A 27,040-nucleotide genomic window follows, 5' to 3' on the forward strand; every position below is an offset into this window, starting at 1 on the left:
TGGCAAATTAATTTGAGACACTTACTCTTAATGATACTATTTTTTTAAAAAATATCAACTTCAAATTTCAGTCTAAGATGCTTAAAATCAGCATACTGAAAATGAGTGCTTCTGAAAAAAATTAAGGAAACACAAATAACTATGAAAAATGACAATTAGGTTTTTCTTTAAGGGCAGCCCGAGTAGCTCTGCGGTTTAGCACTGCCTTTGGCCCAGGGCGTGATCCTAGAGACCTGAGATCGAGTCCCATGTAGGGCTCCCTGCATGGAGCCTGCTTCTCCCTCTGCCTGTGTCTCTGCCTCTCTCTCTCTCTCTCTCTCTCTCTCTCTGTATCTCATGAATAAATAAATAAAATCTTAAAAAAAAGATTTATCCATTTTAGAGAGAAATATTGAGTATGAATGGGGAAGGACAGAGGAACAAAGAGAATTCTAAGCAGACTCCATGCCCAGAGTGGAGCCTGACACAGGACTCAGTCTCACGACCCTGAGATCATGATCTGAGCTGAAGTCGAGAGTCAGATGCTTAACTGACTGAGCCACTCAGGTACCCCACAATTCATTTTATTTATAAAAGAGAATTATCAAGTGCTCCAGTGGTGCAGTTAGTGCGTGGTACTTATAAAAGAGAATTATCAAGGAAGTTTAGGTTAAAGTATAATTCCATACATCAGATAACTCCAGTGGAGGTTGGTTCTGTCAAACATAGTGCAGATTCTGGAGGTATTGAGTGATTTTTCATCTATTACTTCATGATAGACTATCCCCAAACTTAATATCTTAAACCTACAATATTGTTTTCCCTCTCATATCTGAGGACCAGTTTGGTTGATCTTGGCTGTGCTCTAGGATGCTCTGCCTGAAGGTGAGGATCCAGTGGGCTCTGCTACTCCCCAAGAGTTGAATTCGGGTTGTTCCATGTGTGTTTATTCCAGAGCACAGGCTGAAGGGAGAGCCGGCTACCTGGGGCCAGGCTCATTACATTGCAGTGGTAGAGGTTCAAGATGGCAAGCTTCATCCAGCAAGCACTTTTCAAACGTTTCTGAATATCATGTCATCCAACATCAACAGATCAGGGATGCCTACTCTGCATTCAGGGAGGGGAGAGGAATGAATATTTGCTGAATAATTCAAATCATCATAGTTCTTCTCATACATTGCAGGTCTTTTGGAACTGTACTTTTTTAGGGTCTCTACTCATGGTGTTTTTAAATGTAATGCTAATTCACAAGCCTGAGAATGAATGAATTTTTTCCTCTTTGAAATTGGAAATTTTTTGCCTTATTCTTCAAAGAAAAAGGACAATAGTTTATTTTATCTTAATCTTTCATCTAGCTTCTTCCCCCTAAATTTGTAAGGGAAGAGTTTGCAAATGTAACATAAATTCAATTAGAGATAAAAAGAGGGAATGGAGAGGAAAAAATAGAATATAGACAATCAATCATAGATCTCTTCTTTATATTGTAAGAAATCTTTTCAGATCTGTAGCTGAAGTTGTCAGGCACTCTTTCATGAATAAAGCATTACCAAATTAAGTAGTTTTTCCCATAACAAGTAATTTTGGTTCCAAGTTTGTCATTCAGAAACCTTAGGGTATCATGGCCAGTGTTCATGGTAAGTCTGGTAGTAGACTAGATTCTTAAGAGCTTTAAATCAAAATTTTCCAGTAGTACTTAGTACTTGTTATACAGATTTTGATTAGCTCACCCAATATGGGATTTTTTAGAATTTATATTTTCATACTCTGCAAATCAAGGATCCTGAAGAATTAAGTTCTTAAAAGAATAGCAACAGAATTCTATTTTAGATCAACGATATTTATAAAGAATTGTATTAATATATTTAAGCACTTTTGTCATAGTAGTCCTAATCATCATCGTGTTTGAATTTTCTCTTTCCCTAAGGAATAAAGACTTCATCTCAGTTGAGAATTCCAAGTGAGAAGGCGTTTTATGTTTCAGTTAAGTGTAATATTAAACATTGGGGCCTTCAGTTAACAAATGACAATTAGAACATAAGTAATGAAATGTTATTCTGACCTCTTTGGAGACTTCCGTAGACTAAGCTAATATTTCACATTTGCACTTGTTCGTAAAAAAGAGGAATTTTCTAGATAGAGGTAGAGATCACTGTTATTTGTTTGTTTTATATTCTGCTACAGGCACAAGCATTGTTCCCTTTCAGAAGAAACGATTGACTCATATGTCTGGATGGATGGCTCTGATTCCAAATGCAAAGCACATTAATTGGTATTTTAAAGATGTAGATCACATAACCAACATATCTTATACATCAACATTCTATGGATTTAAGGTATACAAAAAGCTTTAAAATTCATCTTCTAATAATGATGATTACATATTATGCAAATGCAGCCTAGGTCTTATCCTTATACCAGTTGTTAGACCCAGAATATGCTTCCCTCACATACTGACATGTCCTGCACACACTTCATGACCTACCCTAAATCTAAAAAGCAAGCTAAAAAAAGAAACCTTGTGTAGGAATTAGAATTTGCCATATTCCCATAGTACTAAGCTTGTGTCCTGTATTACCATGATAATAGTATTTTGAGTGCTTATGATATTCCAGGTACCAGTTAAGGGCTTTGTAATTTGTATTTTAAAGTATACCAAACACAGGGCACCTGGGTGGCTCAGTCTATTAAGTGTCTGCCTTTGGCTTGGGTCATGATCCCAGGGTCCTGGAATTAAGCCCCACATCAGGCTCTCTGCTCAGCGGGCGGTCTGCTTGTCCCCCTCCCTCTGTCCTTTCCCTCATGCTGTCTCTCTCTCAAATAAATTTAAAAAAAAAATTTAAATAAAACCCGAAGAAAATAATAGGCCAAGTCCTGTATACCCATCACCTAGTTCTATCTAACATTCAGTGAATATTTACTTTTTTTTTTTTTTTTTAAGAAATAAACATTTTCAGAGTGCCTTGGTGGCACAGTCACTTAAGCATCCAACTCTTGGTTTCAGCTCCAGTCATGATCTTAAGGTTGGGAGAGCAAGCCCTGTGTGGGGCTCCATGCTCAGTGCTGACTCTGCTTAAGTCTTTCTCCCCCCTCCCTGTGTGTGCACTCTCTATATATAATCAATAAATACATCTTTAAAAATAAACAAATAAACAAACAAAACAAACAAACATTTTTTTTTTAATTTTTATTTATTTATGATAGAGAGAGAGAGAGAGGCAGAGACCTAGGCAGAGGGAGAAGCAGGCTCCATGCACCGGGAGCCTGACGTGGGATTCGATCCTGGGTCTCCAGGATCGCGCCCTGGGCCAAAGGCAGGCGCTAAACCGCTGCGCCACCCAGGGATCCCAAACAAACATTTTCAATGAAGTGGAAAGCCCCTGTATGGCTTCCCCTGATCTCATTCCTCACTCTAGTAGTAACCAATAAACAATACTTAGCATTGTTTTAAATGTTTTCAGATATTACAGAAATGAAATATTCCTATATATATGTGTGTATACAGAGAGAGTTTCATTGCCTTTGGATAGAATTAGCATTATTGCCACAAACATGTAAAATGTTATTAAACAAAATATGAATGCAACATGACAAACTGAAACCAAAATTTAAGTCTTAATATGAGGGCTAAATATATGTCATCAAAATTAATGTATATTATTCAGGATGTTAACATATACAATGATATTTTGGGGCAAACATTTATAGGAAGAAGACTATGTAATCATATCTCACAACTTTACTCAAAATCCTGATATGTTTAATGTTATTGATATGAGGAATGGTTCTTCAAATCCACTGAGTTGGAATACAAGCAAGAATGGAGACTGGCATCTTGAAGCTAACACAAGTACTCTCTATTACTTGGGTATGTATTCATTAGGCAAAAGTGATTATTTTATCTAACGCTTTGTCTAAAAGGAAAGAAAAAAATGCTTGGTGGGAAAATATGTTATACAGTGCCTTATAGATAGTAGGATTCAAGAATTGTTTGCTGAGTACATGGATTGGAGACTAAATTTATGTTGAAAAAGACCTTGAGGGTTCCCTGGGTGGCGCAGCGGTTTGGTGCCTGCCTTTGGCCCAGGGCGCGATCCCGGAGACCCGGGATCGAATCCCACATCGGGCTCCCAGTGCATGGAGCCTGCTTCTCCCTCTGCCTGTGTCTCTGCCTCTCTCTCTCTCTCTCTGTCTCTTTGTGACTATCATAAATAAATAAAAATTTTAAAAAATTTATAAAAAATAAAAAGAAAGAAAAAGATCTTGAGTTGAATTAAGAACTTACTATGTTTGGAGATAACACCAACACTCTTACACATAGCCCTACAAGTTATTTCACAAAATTAGAGGAAATGAGTAGAAAGGAAGCTATCAAGTATTTTGTTTCCATTTTTACTATTTTATAATTTTGGGAAAATAAAAAATATTTAAGAATAAATTTTGAATTCCAAAATATTTTTTGTAAAGTAATTTTGAATGTATGATTCTCAATAAGACATGTGCATTTCATCAGAATTTTCCATAAATAGTCCATAAATTTGAACTCTATCAAGCTAGTAAAGACTATTTTTAGGAGTGTCTGGGTGGTTTAGTTGGTTAAGCATCTGCCTTTGGCTCAGGTCCTGATTTCAGGGTTCTGGGATCGAGACCTATGTCAGGCTCCCTGCTAAGCAGGAGTCTGCTTCTCCCTCTGTCTGTCCCCCCTGGTTGTGTACTCATTCTTTCTCTCTCTCAAATAAATAAAATCTTTAAAAAAATAAAATAAAGCATATTTTAAAATTGCCATGATTTTGTCTACATTTAAGTTCTTTGATCATATTTAAAGTGCTTTCCTTCACTTTTAGTGTCAGGAAGAAATGATCTTCAGCAGTCTCAGCCCATTTCAGGGACCCTGGATCCTGATGTGAAAGATGTTATTATTAATTTCCAAGCTTACTGCTGCATTCTCCAGGACTGCTTTCCTGTACATCCCCCATCAAGAAAACCAATTCCCAGGAAGCGACCATCCATATATAAGTATATAGGCCTTTTGTTTGTTAATACCTTCAATAGCATTTAACAGAATTCTTTTCACATGTCACTCTCCGGTGAGAAAATAATGCCCTCCTCCTGTACAATGCCTTTTAAGTCACAAAGAACTTCCATACTGATTACTTCACTTGGGCCTTAGACTTGCAGAATGTTAGATATGGATTACTAGACCAACTCCTTTATTATATAGGTAAGAAAGCTGAAGCCAATGGCCTTTAGTGAATTACCCAAAATCACAAAACTTGATGAGACTTCCAGAATAGCACCAGAAACTAAGTCTCCTCATTAATCCAATGCTTTCTTAGCAGGTGGTGTCTCTTTGTCTAGAATAACTGTCATGGTCAGATTTCATAATACAACTTATTTAATTTTATTTCAAATGTTTGATCCCCTAATATATGTTCACTCTGACAGTTAAAAATGATTTTTCTATCTTTGAAACTTGCGTAGCTCTTTACCTTTATTTCTCATGTGAAACACCACTCTCTATCTTGTATTATAGTAATTACCATACATCATGGTACTAGCATGTGATGGTTGGTACTAGTCTTCAACACCCTTAAAGGTATAATCCTGATTTGATGTATATTTATGTCCTTTATGGACAAATAATAATCATAAAAATAATGATAGTGATGATAAAAGCTAACATTTAGTGGGCACTTAGGCCACTACTATGCAGCAAGTACAACCCAATGTTTTTTTTATGAAGTGAGTTACATTTCAAAATATGCAGATAGAATAGTAGCTATTGCACAAAAGAATAATAATTGAATTTTTTTGATGTATTCATTTGATCATTAAAAAATATTGGAGCACTTGCTATGGCCAGGCTCTGTGCTAAGCACAGAGGAGCCAATTGTAAACAACACAAATGTGGTCCCTGCTCTCATTACAGTCACATTCAATTCAAAGGGACAGATGCCAACACAAGGAAGCAGGAAAACAACAAAGTAAACAGAAAATTAAATACATGAGTGTGAGTTGTGATAAAAATTATAAGGGAAAGGGGTAGGGGTGTGATAGAGAGCAATATGGCAAGGACCTCCTTTGGGTAGGGTGATTAGGAATAGTCTCTCAAGGGAGGGGACATTCCAGCTGAGACCCAAAGGCTGGGAAAGAGGTGACCATGTGAAGGATGGAGGGGGGGGGGATGTGGTGTTCTAGGCCCAGGAAGCATCTTGGGCAGAGGCCCTAGTATGGGAGAGAGTGTGGCATCTATGAGAGAGAAAATCAGCATGGCTGGACCCTGGTGAAGAAAAGAGGGGCCTGGAAATGGTGTTGGAAACAGGTGGAAATCAGACCATTCAGGTCATGCAGACAGTTAGCATAAAGAAATAGAAGAAACTTTTAAATGATTTACATCTGAGAAGTGATGTACTCCAAATTACATTTTGAAAATGCCACTTTTGCTCTCTGGCCGTATTACACAGGGACAGTGGAGAAAGTAGAATGGCTCATAAATAGACTAGAGAGCTGTATAAGAGACATGAGCCATCAAGGTTATTGACCCAAAAGTACTTGCATAGTCTAAGGTAGTTAAATTACTGAAAATTTAATTAATATTTATTATATACTCACATAGTAGATTTAGATTGGTCTAGACCAGGATGTGATAGAGGAATATGTTGGTATGTATATGTCTTAGCATAGATTTTCCCCCCACAGTATGAATTATGCTTACTAGAAATAGCTATAATTGGATTTATTAATTTATATTATATAGATAGCTATCAGTGAAAACAAGCAGAATCATGATCCAGAACTGGTACCTCAAGATTAGGATATAAAGCTCTAGCATGCAACCCACATATGCTTTGTTTAAGCGTTATCTAGGCTTTATTGATCATAACAATGAACAGTAAGAAGAGTGTATCATGCATAATACAGTGCTGGTGGGGATAAGAATGAAAGGCTATTAATCTTGAGAAAAGCTAGATAAAATCAATGATTGAATCTGTATAATGCTGGTCAGATTTTTTAGTTAGAAAGATACAACTGTTAAGTTTTTCTGAAATTGCTTCATGAAAAATAATGTATTATTGTAAGTCTAAATTAACTGCTATCCTTTCTTTTAAACTTAGTAAAACAAGTTTTTATAACAGAATTTTTAACGTATTTCTTAGTAATATGGTTTAGTAATTCAAATATATAATACCAATATACTTTAACCAAACTATATATTGACGGTTTTGTAGAATTCAAGAATTAGTATCATGGAATTTTTAAAAGTTTTACTACTTCAGAAAGCAACTCTGATTGTGAATGTTTTCCAGTAGGAAAATATCATCAAATTTATAATAACATTCTCTACAACAATTTGCATTGAGTTGGTTTCTAGATGGTATAGCGACGAAAAGCGGAGACTGCCTCTCCGCCAAAGCAGTTTTTATATCTCCTTCAGTTTAATATAAACTTCATTCTGATTGCAGACCTGCCGTCCCTGATCCCAGCCCAGAGGCTTAACCTCTTTGACTTATCCTTACCAATTCATAAACCATCCTACTATTCCTCTCTTCACAGAATCTAGTGACCATATCTTCTTTCATGCTCCCCCCAGGCAGTAGAACCATATATAAGGGTCTTTAAATGGACAAAGGATGAGTTTCTTTTTACTTTATACCATCTGAAATCTTTTTTAAAAAGATTTATTTATTTTAGAGAGAAAGAGCTCAAGCCAGGGGAGGGGCAGAAGGAAAAGCAGAGAGGGAATCTCAAGCAGACTCCCCACTGAACATGGAGCCTGGAGTGGGTCTCAGTCTCACAATACCTGAGAAATCAAGATTCAGATGCTTAGCTGACTGAGCCACCCAGGTGCCCTTCTACCATGTGAAATCTTATAAGGAAATTAAATAATTTACATTTTAGCCAAAATTAGTGTATCACAATGAGGATTTAGTGAGAGAAAAGGTGAGTCAGATTATCGAAAGAAAGCAAGTTTTCTTCAATGGAGGAAAAAAAAGCTATATGTGTGAGGTCGTGTGTGTTATTATAGCAATTGCACATATTAACTTGCCTACTTAGTGAAATTATAAATTCTCTAATTTGCATTCTATCATCCCAAAACATTTAGTATAAGGAGATGATGATCATTAAGTATATAAAGACAATACTTAATGGAACTATTTCTCTTCTGTTTTCAGCTTATGGTCAAATGATTCTTTCTGGAAATCATCTCGAGAAAATAATTATACCATACCTCACCCAGGAGCAAATGTGGTTATTCCTGAAGGTAAGTCATAAACATAAACAAAATGCCTGTGTTTATGTGATATTAGGATAGATACCACAAAGTTAGCATTCCACCTTTATGCAGCACACCCTAGGGAAAGAGCAGATGTGAAGTGATGGATTCTAGTATTGTGTCCTGGATACCAGACCTAGCCTTCTGAGTTTTATATGGGTTTAAACCTGAATATTAAGATAATAGACATTCTGGGAGAGACAAAAATAAGTCATTGTGTGGGAAAAGGGTTGCAAACTTTGAAACCAGGACTCACTGGTAAGTGTGTCAGTGTTTTTATTTATAATATATAGTATGGATTATGTTATATCTCTTATATTAAAGTATTATTTTATAGGAACATGGGTTGTAGCAGACACAGATATTCCACCAATGGAAAGTCTCACTATTTGGGGAGTTCTAGAACTGGAAGATAAACACAGTATGAGAGCTGCAGAGTCTTCTTACAGAAAGGTTGTTCTGAATGCTACCTACATATCACTTCAGGTAATAAGGAGGGGCATATAATTTTATACCTTTATTAGTAAAATTCTAATATGTTGGAGATTTACTGAAAACAAATTATAGAAAGTATATGTAATCAATGTGAAATAAAAAACACAACTGGCTCTAACCCATGAGATGTAAGCCTCATGTAAATTCAGTACATTTCTGCTGTCCTTTCAACTGGTGGTTACATATTCCTGAGGGAGTAATTATGCTACCTTTTACAGTGAAGTTTGTCCATTTTTATCCTATGTAGAATATTTGTATTACTGTTAGGTAGAGTTAAACCTGCAACTTGCTCCAACAACCAGAGAATCCCTAGGAGTTCTGGAAAAAAATAAAAGATTTTAAATTTTTTCTTTTTTTTAGAAAGTGAACTGTTTCTTAAAATGAATGGACATAGAATTGTGAAAACAGGAAAAGACTAATAAGAATATTTCAGCTGTTTGGAACAATCACCTCATTCTCTCATAAACCTCAGATAGTCTTGAACATGTAACAGTATAATTAGTTAAGTTGTTCTGTCAGTCTTTTATTACTGTTAATTAAAAAGAATGGCCTAACCAAAAGTGATGAAGTATCATTAAAAAGTAAAAGTGGGTAGTAACCTTTCTTTAATAAAACTAGGCCTTTAGTTTTAAAGATATGCAGTATTTTGGTATTTAGATGCATGAGCTTTGAGGTAAATTAAAGTGACGACTGAGTCCTTACCTCAGTTGGGAACTTTGGGTAAGTTATTTGACCACTTATAGCACCAGTTTTCTGACCTATCAAGTGAGAATAATAACAGCAATGCATAGGTTTAGTGTAAAAGTCAAATGATATATGTAAAGCCTTACACATTATGTCTGGCATGGAATCAGCAAGCATTTAGTAGTAGCTGCTATTATTAACAATGAGGACTCCTACTTGTCATATGCAGTGCATGTAAGTGTGAAGAATGTATTTCATATATGTCATGTGTTGCTAAAATAAAACGTGATCTGTCCATATAGCACAAGTTTAGGTGTTAGCAATTTTCAGCTTTAGATATAGCACTGATAATAAGTACCTGTTGAGTCTGACCTTGGAAAAGTCGTTTAAGCTACAGATCCCAAAGTAACAGGGTTAAATCAAGGTCACTTCCAGATACAATTCTGTTTTTTGTATAACAAATTTCACTTTTTGTTTTTTTTTTGTTTGTTTTTTTTACTAGAGGAGGCTGCCAGTATCTTCCTAACTCCTTTTTTATGGGCAAAAAACAAAAATTTTTTCTGCTCAATCTTTAACTATTAACAATTTTCTGCTTCACTGCAGGGAGGTAGGTTGATTGGTGGCTGGGAAGATAACCCTTTTAAAGGAGAATTACAGATTGTTCTTAGAGGAAATCATTCTACTCCAGAGTGGGCTCTTCCAGAAGGACCAAATCAAGGATCAAAGGTCTTAGGTATATGTTTTCAGATACTGAAAGTATCATATCGGTTTTGAAAATGTATTTTAAAACATGTAGCACCAAAATACCTGTTGTCAGTTCAAGATGTTATGATATCAAAAACTTACACAGAGGTTTATTTACAGTAAAGGGTTGTAAAAATAAATCAAAAATCTTTTATTAAATCATATCACACTGAAATAGGTATAGATATGTGTATTTGAAACCAAAAAGGAATTTATGGCAAAACTAACATAAATCCCTCTATATGTATATTATTTCATCAGTCTGATTTTCTTTATAATAACTTTCCCTTTATATAAATTTTTTATATATCATACTTTTTCATATTTTAGTGCTTTTCCCTTAAAGGTAACTTTTTTTGCACATTATTACACTTACATTATTAATAATCTGTGGATCAGTTGACTCTACTATCAGTTATCCAGTCACAACTGTTGCTGAACTTTATACTTTCTAGTTGGATTTTTATGGCCTTGGGTATTCCTTTCTAAGCCTGGAAAGAAAAGGAACTGAGAGGGTTTATTTGGTCATAATTAGTAACCACATTTATTAACACAGCTGCATATTAATTGAAACAATGCAGACAAGCACGTACGGAAGTTTCTTTCCCATACTGTTTCTGAAACAGTGACAATCCAAAAAAAGGAACATAAAAAAATGACATCAGAATGATTTTAAGTCTCCACTGGTCAATGTCCCAGGGCAGACAAATCCAATCTTAAAAAATACTTGCTTTTGTTAGTTTATTTTTTTGTTCTTTCAAAAGTAACATTTCAAACAACACAGATGATATCAAGAAAAAATACCCATCTTTCTAATTCTCCACATCATGAGGAAACTTGCATCTATAGTTAGCAGTGGTTCCAGGCCAAACTAAAGAGAATAGGTTTTCTTTCTCAGTTAAGACATATGGATATCTGTCCAGATCAATACTTACAGATAATAACCTTACAGATAATAACCTTTTTAAAGTATATTACCCTACTCTATTAGTATATTATGATTGATTCCATCATTCTCTTTTGATGTACATTAGATTTATTCCAGTTTTCCAGTATTTTCAAATATTATCATAGTAGGCATTCTCATTCACATATCCTTGTGCACTGGCTTTATTTAATTTCTATAGACCAGATTCCTAGAAGTGGGTCAGGGGGTCAAAGTCTTCTTGTAAAGCCCTGAGCAGATAATTCAAGTTCATTCCATTCCTTCTAAAATGTCCAATCACTTATTAAAACATATCAATGTACCGTTTCATTTTATATTAGCACCTAACTCAGTGCTATGTGGTGAATAAATACAAGTTTTTCTCCTTCAGGGGTGTTTGGTGAGCTGGATCTTCATGGAATTCCACGTTCAATATATAAAACGAAACTCTCAGAAACTGCAGAGGCGGGTTCCAAAGTCCTATCTCTAGTGGATGCTGTGGATTGGCAGGTACAGGAAATAGGATGTGGTGGGAACTGAATATACATAGTGGGTCAACTTAAGGTGTATTTCTTATTCTCATGGACATTTTTCTCATAGGATTAATCAGATAAGAAATGTATATTTTGCAGTAGCTTGCACTCAAAAGCTTACCTGATAGCAGGCATTTAAAAATTGGGATCTTAAAGGTCCTTCAGAATATATCAAGAACATTATATATTAGTTATGAAAGGAAAATATGAAAGTTTTTGAGTAAAATAAGTTTATGTGTGTCTTTCCCACATTTTAGGAATACCGAGTAATAGTTAATTGTGTAAAATTTAAAAACTCTGAGGAACTTTTTAAGTCTTAAAGAATATTATACTGACCAGTTTTTAATAAAATATGAGTATATTTGCTTCGATCTATTTAATTTTTAAAAAGTATATTGCCTATGATTTTAATGACTGAATTAAATTTGAGGAAATGCTGAGATGAATAAAAATTTAGAATTCTTAATATCAAACAAGCATATTTATTTTTAGAGACCTCGATGTATATTTTGTCCCTTCTGATAATATCATGTTGCTAATCAGACATAAATTAAATTAGAAATTTTTTTTTAAATTAGAAATTTTTAACAGTTGTTATTAAGAAATAGAAACCTATTTTAAAAATTGTTCTTGAATTTGGCACTTGAATTTTCCAAGGAGGGAGAAGAGATTGTGATAACAACCACAAGCTATGATTTCCACCAGACAGAAACTAGAAGTATCATTAAAATCCTGCATGACCAGAAAATTCTCATTCTCAATGATACCCTTTCCTACACTCACCTTGGTAAGTGGCTGTTCCTTAACTAAATAGATATGTAATTAAAATGTCTTGAAATATTCACATTTTTAGTGCTCTCCTTTATAATTATTCAACAAATATTCAGCAAAGGCTAATGTATAACATCCCTTGAGGTAAGGCTAGTACTTTCTGCTTTAAGCAAGTTTCTAAGTGATTTTTTTAAATTAATTTATTTCTTTGAGAGGGAAAATGTGTGAGCTTGGGGGGAGGTGCAGAGGGAGAAGAAGGGGTAGGTAAAGGGGCAGAGGAAGGGGGAGGGGCTGAGGGAGGTGGGGAGGGGCAGAGGGAGAGGGACAGAGGGAATCAGAGAATCTCCAGCAGACTAGATGCTGAGGGAGGAGCCCCACACAGGGCTCTATCTCATGATCCTGAGGTCATGACCTGAGCCAAAATCAAGAGTCAAAGGCATAATTGACTGAGCCATCAGGTGCCCCCTAGGTATTTCTTATGCACACTGAATTTTGAGAAAGAGCAAGCACCTTTGTCCTAAATTAAAAAGTATCATGGAGGGAGGGAATCTAAGATGGCGATTATAAGATTATTCAGCATAGTATTTTTTTTTTTTTGGTGTAAATAAAAGAAATGCTTTTGACTGCATTTCACTTAATAAAGTAAAAAAGTATCATGCGGAGAGCTAAGACCACAATGTAGTAGGAGGCCCCTAGGCTCATCTCGTCCCTCAAACAGATAGCTAGTCCCTCAACTAGATAACTTCAGTCATTCTGAATACCCAAGAAAGCATTCTGAGGTCTGACAAAACAAAGTTCACAACTAGAAGAAAAGAGGCTATGTTGAGGATGGTAGGAAGTGCGGAGACATGGTTTGGGGGAGAAATGGATCCCAAATGCTATATAGGGGAGGGAGGCCTGGTTGCAAAAAAAGGCAAGAGAGAGTATAGCACAGGGGAAAGAGTAAGGTGAACATTTCCCCAAACCACTGGCTAGAAAAACAGAGAGGCTGTTTTCATGAGTTTTAGCAATCAGCAAGGCTGATTGGAGTTTAAAACTGGAGTTTTAAAGGTCGAGGGCTTGGCAGGGATGGAGCCCTGAAGGCTTTGTCCTGCTCCTGGAGAGAAGGCAGGCAGGCAAGCAAGCCTGGGGGCAGATAGCAAAATCTGAGGAATGCCTAAAATACAAAGAGACTGTTCTCTCTTGGAGCATTTTTGTGAGAGGTAGCTTTCATGGAGATGCCTCTCTGGGGACAAAAATGCTGCGGGCACCATTTCCCTCCCCGATCCCTCAGCACTGTTGCAGAGGCATGTGTGCAAAGCAGCTCAGCACCAACACCTGCTGCCTAGCCTGCTTGCTCTGAGGCCCACTCCCCTGCACTCTGGTGTGACTGTCTTCCACCAAGCCTTCCTCAGTGCTGGTGCAGGGGGACTTTCCCCTAGAACACCCAGTGCAGGTCCCTGCCCTCACCATGTCCACAATGCCAGAGTTGTAAAAGTCAGCGGGCTTGGCTGGGATAGAGACTGGAGGGCACTGCACTGCTCCTAGAGAGAAAGCAGGCCCACAACCCTGGGGGCAGATGGTTTGGAAACAGTGGCCTGAAAAACACCTGGGATGCACAGGGCGGGAGATTATTTGCTCTTCTGGGGGTGCTTCCCTGAGAGGCAGCGTGCATGGAGACTCCTCTCCAGGGACAAAGGACTGCCTGGCACTATTTCCCACCCCCGCCCCTCAGCCTAAACAGGAGCCAGTTGCAGTAAACAGCACAGCACGGACACTGGCTGCCTACTCTGCTTATACCCAAGTTCTGCACCCTTGTGCTCTGCCAGTATGGCCCTTCTCAGTCAAGTGTGCCTCAGTCCCAGTGCAGTGGGCTCCTTTCTCAGAAGACCAGCAGAGACCCTGGCCCACATCACATCTCCCAACCAGAGTTCTGCAGGGCTTCAGTTCTACTGGTAGCGTCAGGTCTCATTTAACAAGCAGACCAGAAAACACCTAGTTAAAAACTCGCCACACTCTGGCCAAGGTCCAAACACTGCCAGTGAAGGCGAGGAGAGTCTCTGCAGATGACTGGCCTGAAGGATAGAGTAGTCAAAACACAGCAGCAGAGTGTGAACAATAAACACCAGAGACACTCCCTAAAGTGCCAGGCCCTGGCCACTATATGACCTCTTCTTTAGAAAGCCATTACTCTAATGAGCAGAACACATAACAAGCTTTTCTAACACACAGAAGGAGACAGAGATTTAGAGAAAATGGCAAGATGGAGGAATTCATCCCACATGAAAGAATAAGATAAGGTCATGGCCAGAGTTCTAAGGGAAATAGATATAAGTGATGTGCCTGATGGAGAATTTAAAGCAACAATCATAAGGATATTTGCTGGACTTGAGAGAAGAATGGAAAACTTCAGGGAGGCCCTTAAAAAGATAAAATAATAAAAAACAGAGATACAATAGTCCAAAAACAATAATCAGAAATGAAAACTGGCAAGCCAAAAACTTGGCAAACCAGAAGAGAGTGGCATGATATATTCAATGTGCTGAATTGGAAAAATCTGCAGGCAGCCATACTCTATCTAGCAAGGCTATCATTCAGAATAGAAGGAGAGCTAAAGAGTTTCCCAAACAAAAACTAAAGGGGTTCATGACCACTAAACCAGACCTGCAAGAAATAGTAAAGGGGACACTTTGAGAGGAAAGGAGAGACCAAAAGAGATACAAGAAAGGAACTTAAAAATCTCCAGAAACAATGAAAAAATGAGTAATAAAATGGTACTAAATACATATCTATCAATAATTACTCTGAATATAAATTGACTAGGCACTCCAATCAAAAGATATAGTTTGTCAAAATGGATAAAAAAAAACAAAAAACATGACCCATCTAAATGCTGTCTACAAGAGTCTCATTTTAGACCTAAAGACCTGCAGACTGAAAGAGAGGGGTTGGAGAAATATGTATCATGCAAATGGATGTTAAAAAAAAAAAAAAAAGCTGGAGTAGTGATACTTGTATATACAGACTAGATTTTAAAACAAAGACTGTACCAAGAGATGAAGAGGGGCTCTGGGTGGCACAGTTGGTTAAGGATCTGCCCTTGGCTCAGGTCATGATTCCAGGGTCCTGGAATTGGGCCCCACATCAGGCTCCTTGCTCAGCCAGGAGTCTGCTTCTCCATCTTCCTTTACCCTTCCTCCCTGCCCCATTAATGTACTCTCTCTGTGTCTGTTTCACAAATAAATGAATAAAATCTTAAGAAAAAAAAGGGAGTGGAGAAGGGCACTATATCATAATAAAAGGGACTATACAACAAGAAGATCTAACAACTGTAAATATCTATGCCCCAAACAATTAATAACAAACATAAAGGAACTCATTGATAATAATACGAGATTAGTACTCTACTATTGGGATTTCATTAAGATAAAAACCTTCTGCACAGTGAAGCAAACAGTCAACAAAATGAGAAGGAACTTTTGGAATAGGAAAAGATATTTGTAAATGACATATCTAACAAAGGGTTAGTATCCAAAATCTATAAAGAATATATCAGACTTACCACCCAAAAAACAAATAATCCAGTTAAGAAATGGACAGAAGACACAGACATTTTTCCAAAGAGGATATACAGACGGCTAACAGACACATGAGAAGTAACTCAGCATCACTCATCATCAGGGAAATACAAAACTACAATGAGATACCACCTCACACCTGTCAGAGTGCTTAAAATTAACAACACAGGAAACAACAGACATTTGCAAGGATACTAGGGAAGAGGAACCTTCTTACACTGTTAGTGGGAATGCAAACTGGTGCAACCACTTTGGAAAACAGTATAGAGGTTCCTCAACAAGTTTAAAATAGAACTGCTCCATGATCCAGCAGTTGCTCTACTAGGTATTTACCCAAAGGATACAAAAATAGTAATTCAAAAGGATACATGCCCCCTGATGTTTATTGCGGTGTTATCAACAATAACCGAATTATGGAAAGAGCCCAAATGTCCATCAGCTGATGAATGGATAAAGGAGAGGTAGAGGTATATATATATATATATATATATATATATATATATATATATATATATATATATATATATAGTGAATTATTATTCAGCCATCAAAGAGAATGAAATCTTGCTATTTGCAATGATGTGGATGGAACTAGAGGGTATTTTGCTAAGCGAAATAAGTTAATTAGAGAAAGACAGATACTGTATGATTTTCTTACGAGGAATTTAAGAAAGAAAAGAAATTAACATAGAGGAAAGGACAGGAAAACCAGACTCTTAACTATAGAGTCAAACTATTAGTTACCAGAGGGGAAGTGGGGGGAGGTGGGTTAAATGGATGATGGGGATTAAGGCACTTGTGATAAGCACTGGTTGTTGTCTGTAAGTGTTGAATCACTAAATTCTATATCTGAAACACTCTATGTTAACTAACTGAAATTTAAGTAAAACCTTGGGAAAAAAAATAAAAGGTATAATTTCAGTCTGCCATCTATGTATGTTTAAATATGCAAATCTAATTAATTCACACATATTAGAAAATTATATGGCCTGTGAATTGCAAAGGAACCAATAAACACAGGTATTTTTCAACATTGGTGATAATCTAGCTGTCCGTCTCTTGCAGCTGAAAGATACCATGTTCCTGGAACAGGTCAGAGCTATACATTAGCAGCTGATGTTGGGATACTGAGCAGAAACATCAAAATACTTGGTGAAGATTATCCAGGTTGGTTCAAGGAATCTTTTGGTGCACGTGTCCTGGTCAGCTCATTCACTCAAGATATGATGACATTTAAAGGTTCGTACAAATTTGAAATATAGCATGGTCTCTTTTACGTTTAGTCAATCCTTAAATATTATTCACATTTCTTTTTAGAATCACATGAGTTTAAAAAAATTCAGTGAGTACATTTTAAAGACCTTACTGGCTTTATTCAGTGGTTCATGAATCAGGCAGTATCTGATCTAGCAGATAAAAAGGAGCTCCAAAGAGCTGTGCAAAATGAAAGATTTTTATAGGCAGAGAGCAGGAACATGGGAGGTATACCCGGCAAGAAAACAAATTGGTTATTGCAAGTTTATTTTCCTTTAGGGGATGGCAGGGGCTAGTCAGCATGTTACCTAACTAGTGCTGATCAAGAGATTCCTGATGGGCTGGTTTAAGATTCCATTACGGGGAGAAGAACTGTAATTAAGTTCAGTCTTGGTTTGGTGACATGGGGCTGAGCATAAGCAACTCCCAATTTGGGCCCATTGGCTTGTTTTTAACACAGAAAAATAAAGCCTGGAGAAGGGTTTTGTAAGCCAAGGTGTTGCCCTCCAAAAGCAAATCTGTAACATTTTTCTACTCATTTTATCTTCATAGACAATAAGAATTATCAAACTAACAATAACATTAGGTAACAGCTAGCCCAGCCTCTCACCCAAACAGCAGTTGTTTATAAAAAGCACAACAGATCTGTTATTTTCATTTGAAGGAAAATTTCAAACATATGCTAAATTTTCAAACACAGAGAAACGTATAATGAATCCCAGTATACCCATCACTAGTTACCACAGTGATCAATTTTGGTCAGTCATGTTCTAACTGTATGACCACCCACTCTCTTTAAGCCCCTGGGTTATTTTGAAGCAACTACATATATTTTTTAATTGAGATATAATTGACATATAGCTTTGTGTAAGTTTAAGGTATATACTGTATTTATTTTGATACATTTATATATCGATATGATTACCACCATAGTGTTAGCTAACACTTCGGTTGTGTCGCATAATTATTACATCTTTTTTTGTGGCAAGAACAATTAAGATCTGGTCTCTTAGTAACGTTGAGTTTACAATATAGTATTGTTGACTGTAATCACCATGCTGTACATTAGATCTCCAAGTCTTATTTATCCACTAGTGGCAAGTTTATACCCTTAACCAACATCTTCCTAATTCCCACTGCCCCCCAGCATCACCCTAGCTCCTGATAATCACCATTCTACTCTCTGTTTTTATGCATTTGGCTTTTTTAGATTTCACATGTAAGCATCATACAGTATTTGTCTTTCTCTGACTTATCTCACTTAGCATAATGCCCTCAAGGTCCATCTGTGTTGTAACAAATGGTAAGAGCTCCTCCTATTTATGGATGAATAATACTCCACGGTTCTAATATGCATCATTTTCTTTATCAGTTCATCCATTGGTGGACACTTAGGTTGTCTCCAGATCTTGGGTATTGTGAATGAAGCAATCATGTTTTATTTCATCTAAAAATATTTCAGTATGTGGGGCACCTGGGTGGCTCATTCGGATAAGTGTCTTTAAAAAATCTTTAAAAAATATATTTCCATATGTAACTTTCAAAGACTTCTTTAAAAATATCTTGTTTTTTAAAACATTTTAAAATAAAAATGTTAATAATCATTCCTTATCATCAAATGATTAGATTCCCCCAGTCCATTCTTTCTCCTTTCTTCCTGTCTTTCTTCTGTCTTTCCTTCCTTTCACATGAACTTTCTTTGTTCAAATCAAGATCTAAATAAGACCATGTGGCCATTGATTATGAATCTTAAATCTCTGATTCATTGATCTCTCCTTATAATTTATTTATAAAAGAAACTAGATCATCCCTTCTACAGTATTTCCAACAGTCTGGAGTTTAGTGATTCATCTCTAGAACATAAGCTGTTCCTGTCTCCTTTATATTTTCTTTTTTTAAATATTTTATTTATTTATTTGACAGAGTGCGTGTGTGAGAGAGAGGGAGACAGAGAGAGTATGAGTGAGCGAAGGGGCAGAGGGCGAATCAGGCTCCCCACTGAACAGGCAGCCTGACGCAGGACTCAATACCAGGACCCTGGGATCATGATCTGAGCTGAAAGCACACATAACTGACTGAGCCATCCAGGCACCCCCTCCGTTGTATATTCTTTCATAGGTAGCGTAGAAGTGTAGAACTAGAAAACTGATTGTACTCCGACTCTATTTTTAGGTAAAAATTCTTCATAGTTGATGGTGTATTTTCCCATTAGTAGACACATAATGTATGATTATTTCTCCCTTTGTGAAGTTACAGGCATTAATGATCATTGCCTAGATCTATTAAATCACTGAGGTTTAAAATGGTGATATTTTAATTCTACCATTCCCTCCTCATTTATTATCTAGAATATTTCTATAACGAGAAGCTTCCCCAGTCAACTATTTGACTACCCTGAGAAATAGTTTATATAGGAAATGTAGGGAAAATGCTTGATTCTTTCCTATTATGAGCTAGTTTTTGAAATAGTGAGTTGGTTTCCAGCCATTCTCCAAAAGTGACAAGCATTTTTATTTTTTTGTTTGTTATTAGTGTCATTATGAGCTCTCCTCCTCACTCATAATTCTGCCTATTGCATTTTGCAACAACTCTAATTTTAGAAAACCTTTATATTGAAGCAAGCAGCCATCCCACTATAACTTCCTACCTTTTGGACATAATTTGTCAACGGGAGCTTAACTGATGATGATAACAGTAATGATGATCCTGATATGATAGTCCAGGCACTGTGCTAAGCATTTAATGCATATTATCTCATTTAATCCTCATAGTGCTATGCATAGATATTGTCCCCTTTTAAAGGTAGATAAATAGACTGTTAATGGGTTGAAGTTGCTCTGACGTTGGATACTAATCCACACCTGTCTCACTTCAAATCCCATAATGGATGCTATTCCTATGACAACCTATGACAACCTTTCCTTGCTTTTAGAAATTGTTTTGTGATGTTAGTAAACATCTATGGCTTGTGTTGGTCCAGACGGTCTGTGGCAATCATTTCCTCTCTGTCTCTATCTTATTACTATATTTCCCACTGTACATCCAATTGCTGGCTTATGGATTTTGAGACCATTCTAGTAAACTCTAGTACATTTTCCCCTTCTAATACAAAGTAACTCTTCCCCAATGTGTTATATTAAATATCAGTTTTTGAAATGAATAATATACCCTACTGTTTTTTACCAGACATGAATCTCTGTGCCTCCATTTTCTTATATTGAATAAAAGAATAGTGAAAGTTCCTAACTCACAGGATGCTGTATGAGAATTAAACCGCAAATTACCTTTTAAGCACTTGGCACAGTGAACTCTCTCATGGATAGCTATTGCTGTTATTACTACTCTATGAAATTGCCTCTTGTCACCTCAGTGGTACCTATGACAAACTGATGAGCAGATACTTGGTAATGCATATTCTGGAAAGGATTATGTAAAGACAATGCCCTTGAAATCTCTCTAGAGCATCAAAATTGAACTGTCAGGTAAATTATCTCTTTGCTTTATGTCATGCATTCTCAACAGGAACAGTATCACTACCAGGGGGATGAAAACTGGATCTTGTGGGGCAAAAAAACTTAGATAAGCAATAGTTTGTGGCCCTCCAAAGAGCCATCATACATGAAGAGATATATGGTATATTTGAGGTACTGAAATTTCATGGGGAGGGGAGGCTATCAGGAAAAAAGTCTAAAAAGGCTCTTCTGGAGGTCAATGAAAGAAAAGTTTAGGAACACTGCCTTATTTGGATTAAAGGAGCTAAGAAAAATGAATGAGATTTCCGCAAAAAAAGTCGAAATCAAATTTGTAATTTGGAAAAATACAACTCTTGTAGCTTCTCAAAAATTTGTATTCTGTTTCAAGAAAAAAAAAAAAAAATGTTGTAACTCTTCCCTCCCTGCCCTGCCAGGAAATGCAAGGATAAGTAATGTGGAATTTTATCACAGTGGTCAAGAAGGCTTCAGGGATAACACAGATCCAAGACATGCTGTAACATTTCTGAACTTAGGACAGGTTTGTACTTGAATTTTTCCATATGTTCAAAATAAAGTATTTTGACTTTATTTTCATTTAGCTTTCCTAAAAAGGTATATCTTAGAATTGCTAAGACTATATGATCTAATATAACTTTCTTAGATACATTTCCCATCAACTTTTTTAGACTCATAGCAGCATCTGATTTCCCCCTTTCACACATTTATTTAAAGTCAGTAAAAACAAAAAGCAGAAAAAAGAGCATAGTGATGAAAGAATTAAAGATCTATATTATTTCAGAACTCCACTTTACTTTGCAGTGATCAAAAATATTCCCAAGTAGTTTCTATTGATCAAAGTAAGGATTGCTTCCATTTCTCAAATGAAAAGCATGTACGTATATCTATGCCTCTGTCAAAAGTGGGAACATAGATGTGCTTAGAAGGCTAGTGATTTGAGAATAAAATGAGAGAGAATATATTTTTTATGGAAATAAAAAATAATTTTGCAAGTTTGAGGTTACAACCCCAAACCTACTCATTAACTGGTTCCTACAGACATTTGAATTGTAATCCCCTGACTAGAGTATCAACTTTTGTAATTAAAAAAGTCCTTGCTCATCATATAATAAACTGTTCTGAAAGATAATTTTTAGTTTTTTAGTATTTTATAGGTAATGATAGAAATACAAGTGCATAGAAGAATACTTCAGAATTTTTTATCTGCAGTTAAATCTGCATTTTTCCTTTACTTAATCATAAATTGAAGATATATAGACATTTCTCAGGATTAAAAGATCTACAGAGAAATCATCTTCTTTCATGGAACATGAAATGAGCATTTTACTTGTCACGATTTGTTTCCTGAAAATCACCTACTTCAAATTTTTTCCTTAAATATATTTTAATTTTATTTTAAAATGTTCACTGAATTCTTATGATTTGTAGATTCAAGAACGTGGCTCATCTTATATTCGAGGCTGTGCCTTTCACAATGGCTTCTCCCCAGCAATTGGTGTGTTTGGGACAGATGGATTAGACATAGATAACAACATCATTCACTTTACAGTGGGGGAAGGTAGGATGATAATATTCTTATCCAAATAGTATGCTTTCTGAGACAGTCTTATCTGAAGACTGTAGAGCCATGCTGTCCAATTGATCTTTTTGTGAGAATGGAAATGGCCTATATCTGTGCTGATATGGTAATTACTAAACTGTATGTGGCCACTGAACACTTAAAATATGTCTGCTATGATTGAGGAGCTGGATTTTGAATTTTAATTGTACTTAATTTATTTGTAGTTACCTTACATTTAAGTAGTTACATGTGGTTATGGTTATCTTATTGGACAGTACAACTCTAGAAGAATTATTTATCAGATCATGATCTTGTGTGAATTATCTAATCACTGATAGTTTAAATTACTATTATTTTTCTTACCATGACACTTAAAATACTCCCCACATATCAATCAAAAAGATTATTCACAAAGTTTACTATTTTATAGAAGTTGGACTTGGTTTTAGGAGGTCATCTTTTCTTGAATATCTGTATAAAGCAAATATTTGTATAAAGCATAATACAAACTCAATGTGTACAAAATTGATGTATGTGCTTATTAAAATCTGAGGTGGATCCTGTGAATATTTAACAGGCACCCCAGAAGATTCTAAAACAAGTAGACTATTAAAGAAGTAGAGTTCAAAGGGCAAACTCTAAAATTTAAGAGGTTGATTTGTCAGGCTCAAACTAGAAAAACTAATTTTATGGAACCATGAAAGACATTCCCCATAGTACTCATTACCAATTTGTATGTATTTTAGGGGACTTTGTTCATTTGTTTTTGCAGGCATAAGAATATGGGGGGATGCCAACAGAGTTCGAGGGAACTTGGTTGTACTTTCTGTTTGGCCGGGAACCTATCAAAACAAAAAAGATTTAAGTTCAACTCTCTGGCATGCGGCAATTGAGGTAGGGGGATTTATAATTATGCAAAATAATTACATAGTTTTACAAGAGTGCCCTAAATTATAATTTTTAATTTCTTTACCAAAGATTATTACTGAAAACTGTTTCTTTCTTAGGTAAAGATTGGTGCACTAATAAAATGAGCTAATGAAAGGAGTGAATAGATTTTCTTAAGAGGTGTTGTGAGCTTCCATAGCCTTTGAAATGTTCTTGGTGTTGATGTCCAGTGGTTTAAATGGTTTTTATTTCCTTGCTTCTCCAACATTAATTATCACTTTCAAGTTTTGGGGCAGGGTCTCCCTGCTGCTAATTGACTGAGTGCCTTGCCCATATTGCTGCTTAACTCTGAATTTAACTTCCTTCTTTATAGGGAAAATTAGAATGAGAGCACAGCATCTCTAAAATCCCTTTCTCATCTAAAAGTCTTATGACTTTCTATACAAGGTTATGTACTCTTCTCTGGCATGACTAGTTGGATCCTTCTTGTTTCCCACAAAGTTTCCTCAATAACTGCAGGCCATCAGGTATATAGGATGAGATTGCAGGCAGGCCAAGTAAGTACAGAGAAAGGGTCTGGAGGACATATCGCCCCGTCTTGTTTTTATTCTACTTGCCTATGCCATAGGAGCCAAAAGGAATTTAAAAAATAGCTCTTTTGGAAGATGGGATAAGGATTCAGTTTTGGTTTTGTGCAACTTTTAATAATCACCTTAAAGTAAAACCGTGAAAGCCTGAAATGTGGTATATGTTTATGATAACACTTTCTTTCCATCCTATTTATAGATGTGAGAATTTAATCCAATGTCAATTCCAGATCTTTAAAGTTTTCTGTCTCTTTTCTGAATTTCATTTAACTCTATTCTCTTATCATAATATTTAAAACTAAAGGTGCTTAATACTTTAAATGGTTGAAATTTTGGCTGCTTTGCTGACACCAAAGGCAAGAACTAATCTTCTGTGCTCTAATCTTCTGTGCTTCTGTGTTTCATTTTTTGCCACCTCAACTGGACTCATAAAGTAAAATTATTTAGTGACTACCTAACACTCGTGTTCAACCAGTTTTTCATACAGCAGATTTTATTGAAAATAGTAAGTGCTTCTGTTGACTGTTATGGTCCACTATAGTCACCTTAGTTTTTCTCTTAATAAATCAAACTGGTAACATAATATAAGCAATACTGCAATTTGTCTATGGCTTAGAATTATTGAGTGACACCCAGGGGATTGTGTGACTGAAATAAATCTCTTTTCTAATGAAATCTAAGTGTCTAGTGATGATTTTACACCAAGAACTTAAGGTAATTTCAATATTCCATTTGTAACATAAATTTGTAATTTCAATATTCCATTTGTAACATAAATTTGGATTGAATAATGAAATGAATTTTTCTCCTAAAAGTTAGTTATAATTAGTTTTCCAATATATGTTGCATACTTGCTTTCATTGTACAGTTCTGTAAGAGCCTGACCCGTAGCATTTTCCTTCTCACTGTACTAGATAAACAGAGGGACCAACACAGTCTTACAAAATAACGTGGTGGCTGGATTTGGAAGGGTAGGATACCGCATTGATGGTGAACCTTGCTCAAGTAAGTCTTTGGCACAGAGTCATTCTAAAACTAGGAAATATCTTGTTCAAATTTGTTAGAAAGAAATAATTATTGTTTGTTAGTTCAATGTGTAGTATCTCCTCCTCCAGGACACTGAAAGAACTCAACATACTAAATTATTGGAAGATACTATTGTGTCTAAAGAAAAAATAAATAGGCTTTTAAAGATAACTTCCCATGTTTATGACCCAGAAACTCTGGCAACCACTTCAATTCTTTATGTGGCTGCTGTTGGAACAGTGATACCTCATTCCACTACCACTTTCACAAAAGCAACACTTCTAAGCATAAAGCTGCATGTCTGTAGGGATATGACATTATTTCATGCTTCCTCTTCAGAGGAATAAATGCTCACTCTTTGTGCCTTAAAACCTGCAAGCATGAAAAAGTCAAAGGACATGAACAGATAGTTCTCAGGTACATTTCTCTCTATTAGATGAGTAAAAATAAAAAATTAACTGAACAACTACTCTTTTGGCAAGGCTGTAGGGAAACTAGAACATTTACACATTGCTGGTTTAATGACAAAACAGTATAACCCTTACAGAGGGGAATAGAGCAATAGCTGCCAAAGTTATAGGAGCATTTGCTTTTGGCTCAACATTTCCCTTCTGGCAGTCTAACTACCATTTGCCTCTATAACACTTATAAAATGATTTGTGAACAAGGTGATTCATCACTGCATTGTGTGTGCTAGCAGGAAACTGAAAGCTTTCTGTGTCCAGTAACAGTGGACTAGTTATATAACTTTTAGTTCCAAAAGCCAGACTTCGGAACACCAGGCCCCTCTCAAAAAGAGGGAAGAAGATACATACTGATATATTGATATGGAGAGAGAAATCCACAAGATATTCTAAAGTGATAAATGGAGATTGCAGAACAATATGTGTGTGTGCATATGTATATGTGTGTATACACACACACACACGCTCTCATTGTACAGTTCTGTAAGAGCCTGACCCGTAGCATTTTCCTTATTTTCTTTATATATATATGTGTGTGTGTGTGTGTGTGTGTATATATATATATATATATATATATATATGTTTTCTTTATGGTATGTTTTGTGGAAGAAAGGAAAGAGGTATATATGGTATCTGTGTTTACATAAAGTGACACAGAGTTTAAAAACAAAAAGCAAAAACAAAAAAGGTGAGTAGTAATAGGGTGACTTATTCTCATATAGCTTTTTATAACCTCTTGATTTTTCAACTGGGAAAATGAATTATCAGATAAAAAAAAAAGTACTAGAGCTGCAGGCTTTACCTCTTCAGAAACTTAGAGGAAATAGGATTTTCTCTGAAAACCTTATATCCCTTGTACAGCTGATTTTTTTTTTTAAATCTCAGTATAGTTATTTTGAGATTCTTTGAATCAGCAATTTTTTCTGGGCTTAAGCTAATTTTATTCTTGTGTAAAATACATTTTGAAGGAGTAAAACAACTGCCAACAAATTTAACTGATTCCTTGATATATGCTCTTATTAAATATTTTAGTTCCCAACAGCTTTAAGATTTTCTTTGACTAAAATTTTAAGATATATAATTTTTCTGCAACTTCTTTGAAGTGTTGTCCTGGATTTTTTAAGTCAAAATATGACCTACAAATATGAATATTTACTAATATGTAAATATTATGTAGTATGTAAATATGACTATATTGATATTCTTAAATAATTGAGAGTATTTATAAGGAAGTTTGGGGATGCCTAGGTGGCTCAGTGGTTGAGCATCTGCCTTTGGCTCAGAGCGTGATCCTGGAGTCCCGGGATGGCCGGATGGCTTTCTGCATGGAGCCTGCTTCTCCCTCTGCCTGTGTCTCTGCCTCTCTCTCTCTCTCTCTCTCTGTCTCTCATGAATAAATAAAAATAAAATCTTAAAAAAAAAAAAGAAGTTTGATACTTAAGAGAAATTGAAATAGGAGTCATTACTGAGGAATTGAGGGGTTAAGTTACTGGAATGGGATACTAACTTATCCAGTCAACCTCCCAGGCAAGTGAGAGGCTAGGAGCAGGAATCTGGGAGGTCAGGGAGGAAACTGAGGCCCACACTGGGTCCCAGGGGAACCACTGAGTGGAACCAAGGGAAAGATGTGCAAACAGCTTCTTATGGAGGAAAAAAAAAAAAACAAAAAACAGAATCTAGGCAGTTGACAAGTAAAATTTCAATCCCAAAGTATTAGGAAGAAAGGAAAATGAATAGAAGATAAGAGGAATTCAGATATCAAGAGACTTGGCCAAGAGAGCTGGTACTAAGTAAACTATAGGGGGTGAT

General features: G+C 36.0%; 1 protein-coding gene across 5 annotated transcripts in view; it reads left to right on the top strand.

The window, feature by feature from the left end:
* PKHD1L1 (PKHD1 like 1) overlaps positions 1-27,040 on the top strand; it is a 148,110-nt gene that overhangs the window by 90,107 nt on the left and 30,963 nt on the right. For all 5 annotated transcript variants that reach the window (XM_077846995.1, XM_077846996.1, XM_077846998.1 and 2 more), the window contains exons 51-63: positions 2,161-2,312; positions 3,685-3,844; positions 4,821-4,992; positions 8,151-8,239; positions 8,589-8,737; positions 10,034-10,163; positions 11,491-11,609; positions 12,290-12,419; positions 17,026-17,199; positions 21,122-21,225; positions 22,134-22,263; positions 23,039-23,160; positions 24,656-24,746. In XM_077846995.1, the coding sequence (XP_077703121.1) occupies positions 2,161-2,312; positions 3,685-3,844; positions 4,821-4,992; positions 8,151-8,239; positions 8,589-8,737; positions 10,034-10,163; positions 11,491-11,609; positions 12,290-12,419; positions 17,026-17,199; positions 21,122-21,225; positions 22,134-22,263; positions 23,039-23,160; positions 24,656-24,746 (1,722 nt within the window). The remainder of the gene's footprint in view (positions 1-2,160; positions 2,313-3,684; positions 3,845-4,820; positions 4,993-8,150; positions 8,240-8,588; positions 8,738-10,033; positions 10,164-11,490; positions 11,610-12,289; positions 12,420-17,025; positions 17,200-21,121; positions 21,226-22,133; positions 22,264-23,038; positions 23,161-24,655; positions 24,747-27,040) is intronic.

This window comes from Canis aureus, chromosome 14, assembly GCF_053574225.1.
Source record: "Canis aureus isolate CA01 chromosome 14, VMU_Caureus_v.1.0, whole genome shotgun sequence".
NCBI lineage: Eukaryota > Metazoa > Chordata > Mammalia > Carnivora > Canidae > Canis > Canis aureus.